This window comes from Heptranchias perlo, chromosome 14 (genome assembly GCF_035084215.1).
Source record: "Heptranchias perlo isolate sHepPer1 chromosome 14, sHepPer1.hap1, whole genome shotgun sequence".
NCBI classification, from domain to species: domain Eukaryota; kingdom Metazoa; phylum Chordata; class Chondrichthyes; order Hexanchiformes; family Hexanchidae; genus Heptranchias; species Heptranchias perlo.
Window position 1 is genome coordinate 71,037,580 of NC_090338.1, and position 13,473 is coordinate 71,051,052.

Here is a 13,473-nt window from a genome sequence, read left to right on the forward strand (position 1 = left end):
TGGAGATTCCATCTTGCATACCAGCTTAAGCTCTCGCCCTGCCATATCATTACAGTTTCCATGGCACAAGATGAATGAGGATTTCAAATAGCCAGTTTTGGGAGAACCATCAGCTAATACTGCCATCTCCTGGATCTTTGGCAAAATGCATCCACCACTGCCCAAGTTCTCTGGTCACGTCCACGGTCCCAGTCAGTGCTGTCGCTGGGACTCCAGTAAACTGGAACAGTGCGTGTGAGATTTTCACACTGTGCTCATTTGGAGATGAAAAACCAACCAGTGGTACAATTAACCATGTTGTTATTCCGAACCAGAATTGTGTCTGGAGGTAGCACTGTGAACTATATAGGACCAGGTGGTACGGGAAGCAATTTGAAGGAATAAATTATGAGAATCATATGAAGCGTATCACATAACATTCATGCATTTTGGATGAAGTGGAATTTTTCCCAACGTGTATCGGAACCAATACAGTAAATAAACCCAGTGACCATGCTGACTATAAAATACACAATGTCCACAACAAGACACTGGGTGAGTGTTTTATCAGAAAAACCAGACTTTCAGGAAGTGAGACACTATTTAATGACACTGTGAAGCACTGACCTTGCATTGACACCAAGCATGTCACCATAACCACACCCAATCTCAAACAATCCACTGTCAAAAGAAAAACTAAACACTGGGGAACTGGGTGGCGCTGTGGGTTAGATAGTAGCCTTTCATCTCTGGGAATTGGACTCAATTCAAAACGCAGACTGATGGGATGAACAGCTCCTCACCCTGCTGGCTGTAAGGGTTCTACATGAAACAAGTTTGGGCAGAATCAGTCCAATTCCCCGTAGGCATGGGCCTACAGCACAAAACTCTCCCTGATCCAGAAAGGCTACAGACGGTAGGTGTAGGAAATGCCATGCTGTTAGGGGAGTTCTCCTGACGTTGGGGCTGAGGAACCTTTAATCTGTGTTGTACCCGACTTGGCACTACTTGGGGCAGACAATGGCCCTGAAATGGAAAAAGCATTCCTCCGCACTAACACTCGCCTTGATGAGCTTTAAACTAAAAGGTCGTGCAAAAATCTTTAAGCCACTTTTGTATTGGTGCTGTTTTGGTTCAGATTGGTAGGCCTGCGTCTGCTGCCAGACAATTGAATTTAGTAGTACAACCACTTGGAGCAGGCACACAGAATCAAAATTACAACTGTGCCAAAATAAAAGTGTAGACTGCTAGATATTTTTGTAGTGCTTCTGGAAATATCAAATGCCACAAACTCTATTTTGAGACTAGACGTCTTCCTCTAATATCAGACAACTCAATAGTGAAGTGCAAAAACCAAATCAGACCCATAATTTCAGGGATATCATTGCAAGGTTAATGCATTACAAGGTACAACATTGAAACCTGGTCCCTAACCACTGTAATTAACCATAAATATCCATGAGGACCATTAGAAGAACAAAAAGGGGGGGGGGGGGGGGCGGAGGGGAGTAAGAAGACTTTTCTTTCATAAAGGGTCCCTAGATGCTTTACCACAAGTAGCTATTGAGGCAGAGACCATAACGTAATTTAAAAGGGGATTGGACAAGTATTTGAAAAGGGATGATAGGATGCAGGAAAGGGCAGTGAAATGTTTTTAAAATAGGCAGCAGCACAGACATGATGGGCTGAATGACCATCTGTGCTGTAATTTCTATAATTTTATGAAATACAAGATGTTCTCTCCTTCTTACAATCTTTAGGCTTTTAAAATCCCAGCTTAGCTTCAACTAACCACTACTTCTTCATTTACCTTATCTTCTCTCCCACTCTGTTCAGCCTTGCTGGTGGCCTGTACAATGGGCTTTGGCCCTTTGCTTATATCTGTCAATTTAAAAAATGGTAGTCACCATAAACCACTGCAATCAGAGTTCAGAGATTGTGAGGTTCAGTGAGCTCGTGTCTACCACAATCTTACAATTGATGCTTTGGGAGAGATTCATTTTTTTTTTTAAAAAAAGAGGCCCACACATACTTTTAAAACCAACCAAGATCAATTTATCAAATGTTACAGACTATAAGTTACTGTACATTACCCCCATGTCATCGCAGTCCCAGCAGTAATGCATCGGATTACTTGTAGATAATTGGGCAATACTTGGCCTTAATGTTATCCTTCTCTCAGTCACTTTACCACTCCCTGCTCTTTTACCATATATTGCCTTTCTGTTCTTCCCTCTGAAAAACAAAAAATTCCCCTCCCTCTATCATTCCTTCCAAACTTGAATACACCATCCAACATGCCCTTCCTCCTCTGTGCAGACTCGTTGCACAGTCTGCTTCTCAAATTCATTCTTTCCCAGGCCCTCAAAACTGGAACTCCTTACCTCCCTCAGTCTCCGCTTCCTCCTGTGATCCTCACCCTTGTAAAAACCCAAACTTGGCGCCATGAGATCACTTCATGACTTACCAGGGCTTCCTGTTTTACTCTTTTCAACTTTGATGGTGTATCACATGGGCTTTTGTCCTTCACTTTGGTTTCTCAAATTTGTTATAAAACAGAGGTCAACCAATAAGACAGCACCTGGGGAACCACACTCACACTCCTTCCTACCTGGTAAAGCAGTGATGAAGTCCCGCTGCAACATGGGCTTCAGATACGAGTTAATATGTCCATGCTGGTAATGGCACATCCGGGAGATTAGATGCTCCACAAATTCTACCTGATCAGATTCAGACCACTGGTCAAAATATTTAATGCACAAATCCTTCTCTTTTTCGTAATTTCCTGAAGGTCGCTTTCTGGAGACGATCATAGAAGGGGGTCCATTAGTGATCTGGGTTCATTAAGCAGAAAAGAGAAGGGAAAAAAACAAAACCATTATGGATACTTAAATTCGAGTTCCAGACCAAATCAATACAGATGCTTCAATGCTAAACACTTTAAAGACTGCAGCAGACTTTCTGCACCAAGGAGTGGGAAGAAAATGAGCAAAAAAGCAGCATTCAGATCTATCAAAGCACACTGGCTTTTAGGAAATAATCCAGACATCTGAGGGACTTCTGAGCCCAATAAATCAGCAGTGCTTTTTTTGCACAACGTTACTAGATAGAAAACATGTACATCACAAGAAGCAAAGCATATGAAATAGATGCAATATATTTAAAGCAAATATGCATAAACTCTATTTAAATCAGCTCTATAATCTTGGCCTATATAAGCTTTAAGCAAAAAAAAAATTAAACCCTACCTACATCTATATTTGGTGCATTCGGTGCCTGTAGGTGATAACTTAAAATAAAAACCATCACAGTAGCAGACCATCAAAGGGATCATCCTAAGTGAGGCAGAGAGACCGACACGGTATTGATCTGGTCATGTATATCTCTCCATAGTGTTATACCGGGAAACTAGGTCAAGCAGCAGGAGAGGCAGGAGTGCACAGCACAGAAAATGAGATTGAAATATCAGAATCACTGAGTTAGCTGATCTCAGTCAGGTCAGCAATTAGGCCACAATAACTGTCCCGCCCACTTGAGCTAGAGAAAGCAAAGAACTTGCCTTACGACCTCGGGATGTCCCAAAGCACTTCGCAGCCAGTGGAAGTACTTTTGAAGTGTAGTCACTGCTGTAATGTAGGGAAACACAGCAGCCAATTTTGCACACAGCAAGGTCCCACAAACAGCAATGAGACAAATGATCAGATAATCTGTTTTAGTGGTGTCAGTTGAACGATAAATGTTGACCAGGACATCGGGAGAACTATCCTGCTCTTCTAAATAGTGCCATGGGACCTTTTACATCCACCTGACAGGGCAGATGTGGCCTCAGTTTAACATCTCATCTGAAAGACAACACCTCTGACAGTGCAGCACTCCTTCAGTACTGCACTGAAGTGTCACCCTAGATTGCACACTCAAACCTCTGGAATGGGGCTTAAGACTCAGGTGAGAGTGCTGCCAACTGGACCAAGGATGATACCTAGAGGGAAAAAATATACATCAGCCAGGGCTCCTGTTCCTGATCACTGCCCACTGATTCCTGCTATAAATGTGCACGTGTGAATATTGAGCGAGGACAGGGTCGGGCTCAACTGAGATGTCCCCATGGTCGAATAAGCTGCTGACATGCACGTGCTCACACATGAAGGGTGGCCACATGGAGGAGAAATTAGAGGGCTTCTCATACTCATGGAGCCAGGCCCCAGCATGAATTGGTGCCTTTAAAAGAAGTCAGGGAAAAAAGAAAACCAAGATCATTGAAAGAAATAACAACAACTGTTCCCTCACACTGAAAAGTTCTACATGAGGCAACTGTGGTGTGGGATTTGCATGGTACTAAGGCAGTGAGAATTTAGAAGGTTGAGGTGTTTATAATGATAAAGAGATTCAATAGGGTAGATGCAGAGAAAATGTTCCTTCTGGTGGGGGGAATCCAGAACAGAGGGGGCACAATCTTAAAATTAGAGCTAGGCCATTCAGGAGTGAAATCAAGAAGCACTTTTTCACACAAAGGGTAGTGAAAACTTGGAACTCGCTTCCCCAAAAGGCTGTTGATGCTAAGATAATTGGAATTTTCAAGGCTGAGATCAATAGATTTTTGTTAGGTAAAGGGTATTAAGGGATATGGAGCAAAGACAGATAAATGAAACTGGTCTGATTGAATGGCAGAAAATGCTCAAGGGACTATATGGCCTAATCCTATGTTCCCAACATCAAAATTCCCATTTATCTCAAGACCATCTGGTATCTGTCCATGTTCATATTCTTTAAACAAAATGGCTAACCAGACCGCTAATGATACGAGATTATGTTCCAGGAGCTGCATGGACCCCCCCCCCCACACTACACCCTTTTCATGGGGATTCCCCCACACTGTAACCAGTAATGGTTAGAGTCATCAATGAGGGGGCCAATAGTAACAGCAAGTTTTAACGTTTTGTTTATGCTCATCTAGGTGAGGGATGGGGAATGGAACTCTTCCCATTTTAGGCCCCCTGTGACTGCATCAAACTCGGCTAGCTGCAGAGCCATGCTCCCTTTATATATCTGCCCCAACGTGTCTCAGCCCCCACCCTCAGTAGAGCACTACCTCTGGTGCCAGTATATTTCTTCCATTTCCTACCCCAGCCTGCCCTGTGGCCTTTGGGTGACTTTGCCAATTAGTGCCAAATTAGGGGCAGTTTCGTACTGTACTGTAGTCCCTCACCCACTAGAAACTGGATTGAGACTGTCCAATATCATTGCACTTCCACTGGACTGCCTACGGGTTACTCACACACGTTTAGTCCTCGAGGAAAGCAGCATCTAAGCTTCACATGTGAAGATACTGGGGCTGACAGCAGCAACCATATATGTAGCACTGAAACCACTGCAACTAAACCTATGGGCTCTGTGGTCACTGATAGCTCATTATCCAAAACTGTGTAAATAGATTGGTAAGTGTTTAGTGCCCAGGATGATGGCAGACTCTGCAGATTGGGGCTGTTACCAGATACCTGTACCACAATAAAACCATTCAGCCTCACTTTGGCAGTCCAAAGTTTCTGCCTTTGCTACTTTGCCTTTTTTTATTAATTCATTCCCGGGATATGGGGATCGTTAGCAAGGCCAGCATTTATTGCCCATCCCTAATTGCCTTTAAGGAGATGGTGGTGAGCCTTGATGGTGAAGGTGCTTCCAAAGTACTGTTAGGTAGGGAGTTCCTGGATTTTGACCAGCGATGATGAAGGAACAGCGATATATGTCCAAGTCAGGATGGTGTGCAATTTGGAGAACTTGAGAGGTGGTGTTCCCATGCACCTACTGCCCTTGTCCTTGTCCTTTTAGGTGGTAGAGGTTGCAGGTTTGGGAGGTAGTCCGGAAGAAGCCTTGGCGAGTTGTTGCACTGCATCTTGTAGATAGTGTACACTGCAGCAACGGTGCGTCGGTGATGGAGGGAGTGAATGTTTAAGGTGGTGAATGGGCTGCCCATCAAGTGGATTGCTTTATCCTGGATTGTATTGGCCTTCTAGTGTTGTTGCAACTGCAACCTTCCAGGCAAGTGGAAAGTATTCCATCACACTCCTGACTTGTGTCTTGTAGGTGATGGAGATGCTTTGGGGAGTCAGGTGGTGAGCTACACGCCGCAAAATACCCAGCCTCTGACCTGCTCTAGTAGAGAGTGGGCCCTTGTGTGGCTGGTCCAGTTGAGTTTCTGGTCAATGGCGATTCCCAGGATGTTGATGGTGGTGGATTCACCATCAAGGATATACTTGCCTTAGAGAGAGGGTGCAACGAAGGTTCATTAGATTGATTCCTGGGATGAGAGGGTTATCCTATGAGGAGAGATTAAGTAGAATTCTCAGGAGTTTAGAAGAATGAAAGGTGATCTCACTGAAATATAAAATTCTTAGAGGGCTTGACAGGGTAGATGCTGAGAGGCTGTTTCCCCTTGCTGGAGAATCTAGAACTAGGGGTCATAGTCTCAAGATAAGGGGTCAGCCATTTAGGACAGAGATGAGGAAAAATTTCTTCACTCAGAGCGTTGTGAATCTTTAGTACTCTCTACCCCAGAGGGCTGTGGATGCGTATAGTATCGTTGAGTATATTCAATTCCGAGTTCGATGGATATTTGGACACTAAGGGAATCAAGGTATATGGGGATAGAGCGGGAAAGTGGAGTTGAGGTAGATCAGCCATGATCTTATTGAATGGCAGAGCAGGCTTGAGGGGCCATATGGCCTACTCCTATTTCTTATGTTCTTATTTGGCAATAGTAATACCATTGAATGTCAAGAGGTGGTTAGGCTCTCTGTTGTTGGAGATGGTCATTGCCTGCCACTTGTATGGCACAAATGTTACTTGCAACATATCAGCCCAAGCCTGGTGTTGTCCAGGTCTTGCTGGATGCAGGCATGGACTGCTTAGTTATCTGAGGAATTGCGAATAGAGCTGAACACTGCAATCAAACAGCACCACTTCTGACCTTATGATGGAGGAAGGTCATTGATGAAACAGCTGATGATACCTGGGCCAATGGCATTGCCCTGAGGAATTCCTGCAGTAATGACCTGGGATGATTGGCCTCCAACAACCACTGCCATCTTCCTTTGTGCCAGGTTGACTTAAGCCAGTGGAGTTTTCTCCCTGATCTCCATTGACTTCAGTTTTACTAGGGGTCCTTGGTGTCACACTCGGTCGAATGATGCCTTGATGACACCTGACAGTGTGTTTAAAATATTTATTGTTGACAGTTTAAAAAAAGGTTCTACCTAATATCTATTTTTGAATTATTTCTCATTAATTTAAACTGATGCTCAGTACCCCTGCCTTCTTGCCTTTATTGATGTAATCCTGCTTTACTTCAGCTAAACCGGGAATCACCCTCTGACCGAGCTGGGCCCCACTAAACTTCCAATATTTTTTTTAGTCCTTCATTGGGACACTATCTTTCTTTTCTCCCCTCATTCATTCTCGGGATGTGGGCATCACTAGCAAGGCCGGCATTTACTGCCCATCCCTAGCTGCCCTTGAGAAGGTGGTGGCGAGCCGCCTTCTTGGACCGCTGCAGTCCATGTGGTGAAGGTTCTCCCACAGTGCTGTTAGGTAGGGAGTTCCAGGGTTTTGAACAGCGATGATGAAGGAACAGCGCTATATCTCCAAGTCAGGATGGTGTGTGACTTGGAGGGGAACGTGCAGGTGATGCTGTTCCCACGCGCCTGCTGCCCTTGTCCTTCTAGGTGGTGGAGGTCGTGGAGTTGGGAGGTGCTGCTGAAGAAGCCACACATCACCTGCATGCTGGAGCGGGCAATTAGTGACGAGCATGGCTCCCATTTATTGAACTGAGTATTGTAGGGTTGACTGGGGGTGTTTGATGAGACAGTGTAAAGATAGCTTTATTCTGTATCTAACCCTTGCTGTCCCTGCCCTGGGAGTGTTTGATGGGACTGTGTAGAGGGAGCTTTACTCTGTATCTAACCCACCCGTTACCCTGTTCAGGTAGTGCCGGTCCTGTTGCGTATTCCCAGGGCTTGGTTTTAATTTCAGATTTCCAACACTCGTTTTCTTTTCGTCACCAACATTCCTTACCTTGAGCAGAAAATGTCAAAGTTTTTTTTAAAAACAGAAAATATTATTTTTAAATTTCCAAACTGGCAGATGTGAATAAGGGTTGCTTGAAATCGAGTTAGGTTTCATTCACATCCATCCACCCTTTTAAGCGCTGAATTGCTGCAGAATGGTGGCTGTAGATAATGCCGACTGCACATAGTTTGCAGCCATTTTCTAATTAAATTAGACCCCGCAGCGGTTTGAACACTTATGTAATTGAACTGAAGCTACACAGTGCTTCAACCTACCGGCATAACAAATGAGACCAAACCTCCAACGTAAAATACTGAATAAATAACACAAACAAAAGGGAAACGCTTCCAGGCAGCACTAGTGATTTTTATTCAAACTCCAGGCAGCAAAAGTGTTAGATTCACTCAATTAGGAATGAACTGCTCCAGTTAAAACCATGCATTAAATCCAAAATGAATATTTTATACCCCATCTGCAGCTACTATGGTGAGGATCCGTTTTTCAACATATCCTACAGCTCATAAGTACTCTATCAAAATAGAACAGTGCAGTACCTCTCAGTACCGGCACTGGGCTTTTTTGGGGTGCTGCCACAGATACGCTGTTGGCCCTGGACCCTGATCTCCAGCTACATGGCAGGTCCTTCCCCGGATTAGAAACCAGCCAGCCAACTTCTGGACCATCCTTCAACAGTGCAGGCCTCAGGCTTTCCTCAACCTCAATAAGGCCCTGGACTCTCAAATTTAGACCCTTCACCTACAATCAGGTCCCAGATTCTCTCCCTGCTAACAGGCATTGGCCTAGTGCTGGGAGAAGAGGGGCAGAATTCAGGGCCTGGTGGTGGTTGAAGAGAGTCTAAACCTGCTTTCAGATTTCTCCATCTCTAGCAGGTTTTTAGCCTTGATAAGTACACGAGACACTCTGCTACAGACACTGCCCCTTCTCGCTCCAGGGCCTATGTTCTTGGACCCGTTTCACATCCCATTTCTAAACTCCTACTATTGCCCTAACCGCCACGGTGGTGGTGGCCTTCATCGCCAGGTCCCTTTACTCCTCTCGTACCTTCACATCCTTCAAACACCTCACTTTCGACCAGCCCCTCCACTTTTTCCAAGTCTTCCATCTGCCCCCCCCCCCCAAGTCCTCTAGCAACTTCTTAGCTGAATTCTCCTCCTTCAGCCTCTGCAACAAGCCACAGCTCAAGCTGAGTGATTTCAACCTTCGCTTCAATTCGCCAACCTCCTTTCCTCCATTTCACCTGTACTCTTACCCTCTTCTCTAAGTAAACTCTCCAATCCATGGCCACTCCCTTGACCGAGTCATTGTGAGAGGCCACATTATCTGAGGTTTCCAACTTGGATAAAGCCACCTCTACGTTTCCTCATCATCCACATTGCCTTGCCTGCTTCAAGCTCTCCTCTACAATCACCCTGGAAGAAAATTCCTTTCTAACACCCTCTCATATCCTCAACTTTCTCTCCTCTAACCCTCCACCTATCTCTAGTGCTATACCTCAGTTGCTTAACAGCTTCCTAGCTTCTGTCTTCAATACCTGATCTCTTCCAAATGCCTCACTGTCTCCCTTGCCCACCATGTCTTTGGGTACAAGTCTCAACTCCAGCCCTCAAATCTAAGAGCCGCAAGCTGGCGAACAGCTGGTCCGATGGACAGTCATCTAACACAATACTGTGTTTCACTGTCCTCAGGGTACGGTAGTGAAGTGGTTATGATACTAGTAATGACTAGTAATCCCAATAACGTGTTCAAATTCCACCATAGCAGTTTGAGAATTTGAGTTCAGTTTAAAAAATCTGGAATAAAAAGCTGGTATCAGTAAAAGTGACCACGAAACCGTTTGATTATCATAAAAAAAACCCAACTGGTTCACTAACGTCCTTTGCTGTCATTACCCAGTTACGTGGATGACTTTCAACTGCCGTGAAGTGGCCTAGCCAAGTCACGCAACTGTATCAAACCTCAGGGCAACTAGGGATGGTCAAAAAATGTCAGCGAAGCCCACATCCTGAGAATTAATTTTTTTTTTAAATCACAAAAGGATGCAGGGCAAGGCAATGGCAGTAGAGTGCTCCAGTTCAAGAGCAATCCCCCTCTCCCCGTGTGCTGCAACTTCTTAACAAACCTCTTCCTCTGATACCCCCTTCATCTTGACCTCCAACAAAAAAAAATAGAAACTTATGAATTTCTGCATCTCAAAGGTCAAACCCATCTACTCAGCAGCCTCAGTCACCTCCTCTCCTGCCCCGAGCTTCCCCCAACAACTCCATTTTGCACATCACTCGGTCCTTCATAACTACCATCCTTATGCTCCCCACCTCCTGCACCCTCGACCCCCTACTAAGCCTCCTCCCACACAAACAACTCCTCCTTGGCCCAATGCTTGCTGACCACGTAAATGGTTCCCTCAACTCCAGCTTTGTTCCCTCACCCTTCAACACGACATTCACATCCTTGATCCCGGTTCTCTCCACTGTCGCCAGCCCTTTCGCTCTCAAGTCTTTGAGCATGCTGCCGCCCAGGTATGTGCCCCCTCCGGTCGCTCCCTCGACACAACAATTTCAGAATCCTTATCCTTCATCTACAAGTCCCTCTATGGTCACGGCCCCACCGCCTCCCCACCTCTGAAACCTCTTTCACCTTCAGTGGCAAAGCCTTCAGCTGTCTTGGCCCCACACTGTGGAACACTTTTCCCAAACTCCCCTCCTTCAAAAGCCTCCTCAAAACCTCTCTTTGTCCATGCCTTCAGTTACCAACAATAACTCTTCTCCCACCATTGCGCTGTGCCTGGGTTATTTTGGTCTCTGAAGCATTTTGGGGTGCTTATTACGTTAAAAGCTCTATATAAATGCAAGTTGCCACTGGTAAAATTATACTTAAGCCAGTATGCTTTAATGCTGAGCATCTCTTAATTAACCACATCACATTACTCCCAATACCGCCGCCACCATCGCGACCTACCCCAGTGTTACACTGCTCCAAATACAACCCAAGTTTGGAAGGACAAAATTTCTATCAGCTTGCAGTGATGCCTCTAGGATTTAAGATTGGTGGGTGCGTGAAATATTCATAGACCCAGCAGTACAATTATAGATTTGGTCCTTCTGTCTGGAGAGACATGTTGAGTTGTACAACACTAGGGTGAAGGACTGGTGGGCACAGGTCTGCCCTGGCAACGGGAGCTACTTTGAGATGAACTAAGAGCATGACGCCAGAACCCTTAACTCAGTCAGCCTGATAATGGCACTGGCCTGTGTACACTGCTGGTTTCCCGCCATCCACAATGTACAATAAAAACGTTCACTAAGGAGAAAGGTCTGTATGCCCCAAATCTACTTGGTATTATTCACATCCATGGTATTCATGGTTTTCTGCACACAGCCCTTACCTGCCATACGGTATTCTTCTTTGGGGACTCGTCCTCGTTCTGATCCTCCATACCCGATGTATTCTGCAATGCAAGAAACAGAACATGTAAACAATAGGGAATTACTCAAGGAAAGAAAATTAAAAATGCATCAGAGGGTTTTGCGTTTCACAAACACAGACGACTCAGAATCCTACCCATCTGTACAAACCTTATTCCACGTTATCAAGCCTGGTGGGTGTGCTGATATTTTTTGCAAAAACAGAGTCCTGGTAATTTATGTTGTGAAGCTTGCTAATGAGAAGTTAGTAATGACTTACTGAATAGTAACAGACATTAAAGATCCATGAGATTACAGACAGGACTCCAGAAAACTGGCTAGATGGGGAAAAACCTGTGACCTTTCATTGTCCACACTACAAAATGGGGGATTAGGGCAAAAAGCTTCTCTCCCTTCAATCAACTCCATTATACAACCAACTATACAATCAGCATGTCTGCACTATGCTATTAGCATAGCTTTCAACACAGGTAATAACAGTAATCATAGAGAGACAGTCAAGAGCGTGTTACAATACAGTAACAAAACCCAACAATGTTAACCCATATAAACAAAATCTCAAGTGGTCTCCAAGCATCCTCTACAGCAAGAGAACTAGTTAGTTACACTTATGGACACAGTCCTGGTTATCTTGAATATTTCAAAATTTTCGTCCCTGCCCCCTCCCCCATTGAGTTCTGGAGTCTATTAGAAGGATGCACATACAAGACATTTAATAGAACAATCCCAAACCAGAGTACCTTAGGACATTTTCAGAGCTTGGTTTCGGACTATGGACAACAATGTGAGTGTCTTCAATACCTGACATGTGACCTGCTGAAAGAGCTTTTTAGGTGGAGACTTCCTTCTCACCTACACTCCCTTCTCAAAAGGCTCCATTTCCAGAAAGCAGTTCAACAGCCCAAGCAATAAATGCTGGCCTCGCCAGCGACGCCCACATCCCATGAACGAATTTTAAAAAAGCAAGAACTTAACTCAACACAATTAGGAGCCCTGCCCTAAGATGCCAACCAAACAAAACTCATCCCAAATGAGGCTGATGATTTCCATGTCATTAACACTGAGGCAACTTTGGGACTTGAATGTGTCCATATATAGGAAGTATTGATTCATGCATGAGATAGATTTCTTTCACAACATATTTTGGGATACAGTATATGAGTAATCCGAAACAGGACACATGGTAAGTGTAGTATCCATGATGTGGAGATGCCGGTGATGGACTGGGGTTGACAAATGTAAGGAATCTTACAACACCAGGTTATAGTCCAACTGTTTTATTTGAAAATCACAAGCTTTCGGAGGCTTTCTCCTTCGTCAGGTGAGCGAGTGTGGGATTCCATGGAAGATTACCGCATTTATATTCAGAGAACAATACCTGGTAATCACCTGGACGAAGGAGAAAGCCTCCGAAAGCTTGTGATTTTCAAATAAAACAGTTGGACTATAACCTGGTGTTGCAAGATTCCTTACATAAGTGTAGTATGTTTGAGAAACAGGTGACTTTGGACCAATGGTTCCCAAAGCTTTTTGTCACTGGTGGGTTTTCCCCAATCCATGACCAAGTCTGTTGTAAACTAATGATGGCCACGATTATAGTCATCAACTCTGTTATTGTTGTAGCATGCGACTACTAGGACGGTAGAAGGCAAACTAGATGGACCGTGGTCTTTTCGCATCTGGCAATTTTATGTTCCTAAGGAGGGGCTTTACTGCAACAATAACATAGCAATTTAGATCTGCCTTTTTATTCACATGAACAACTCTGGAGCCCTGGTCTGTAGGGTGGGGTTGTGCCCTGTACGCTCAAACCATTCAATATTAGTAAAATGAGGTGACAGAAGATTCAGTACAAAGGCTTGGTGGGTTGAAGTAAAAGAAATATCAAACTTGCAATTGTATAGACATCCCAAAGCACATCACAGCCAAGGAAATGACCTGGACAGTGGTGTTGGGAGTATGGTAAGTAAGTTTGCAGATGACACCAAAA

The 13,473-nt window shown here is 44.5% G+C and overlaps 1 protein-coding gene across 2 annotated transcripts in view; it reads right to left on the reverse strand.

Annotated features, from left to right (window-relative positions):
* The window catches only part of LOC137332602 (F-box/WD repeat-containing protein 11), a 156,941-nt gene that overhangs the window by 70,018 nt on the left and 73,450 nt on the right, over nucleotides 1–13,473 (reverse strand). For both annotated transcript variants that reach the window (XM_067996556.1, XM_067996557.1), the window contains 2 exons: nucleotides 11,444–11,506; nucleotides 2,591–2,813 (listed from right to left, as the gene is read on the reverse strand). In XM_067996556.1, the coding sequence (XP_067852657.1) occupies nucleotides 2,591–2,813; nucleotides 11,444–11,506 (286 nt within the window). The remainder of the gene's footprint in view (nucleotides 1–2,590; nucleotides 2,814–11,443; nucleotides 11,507–13,473) is intronic.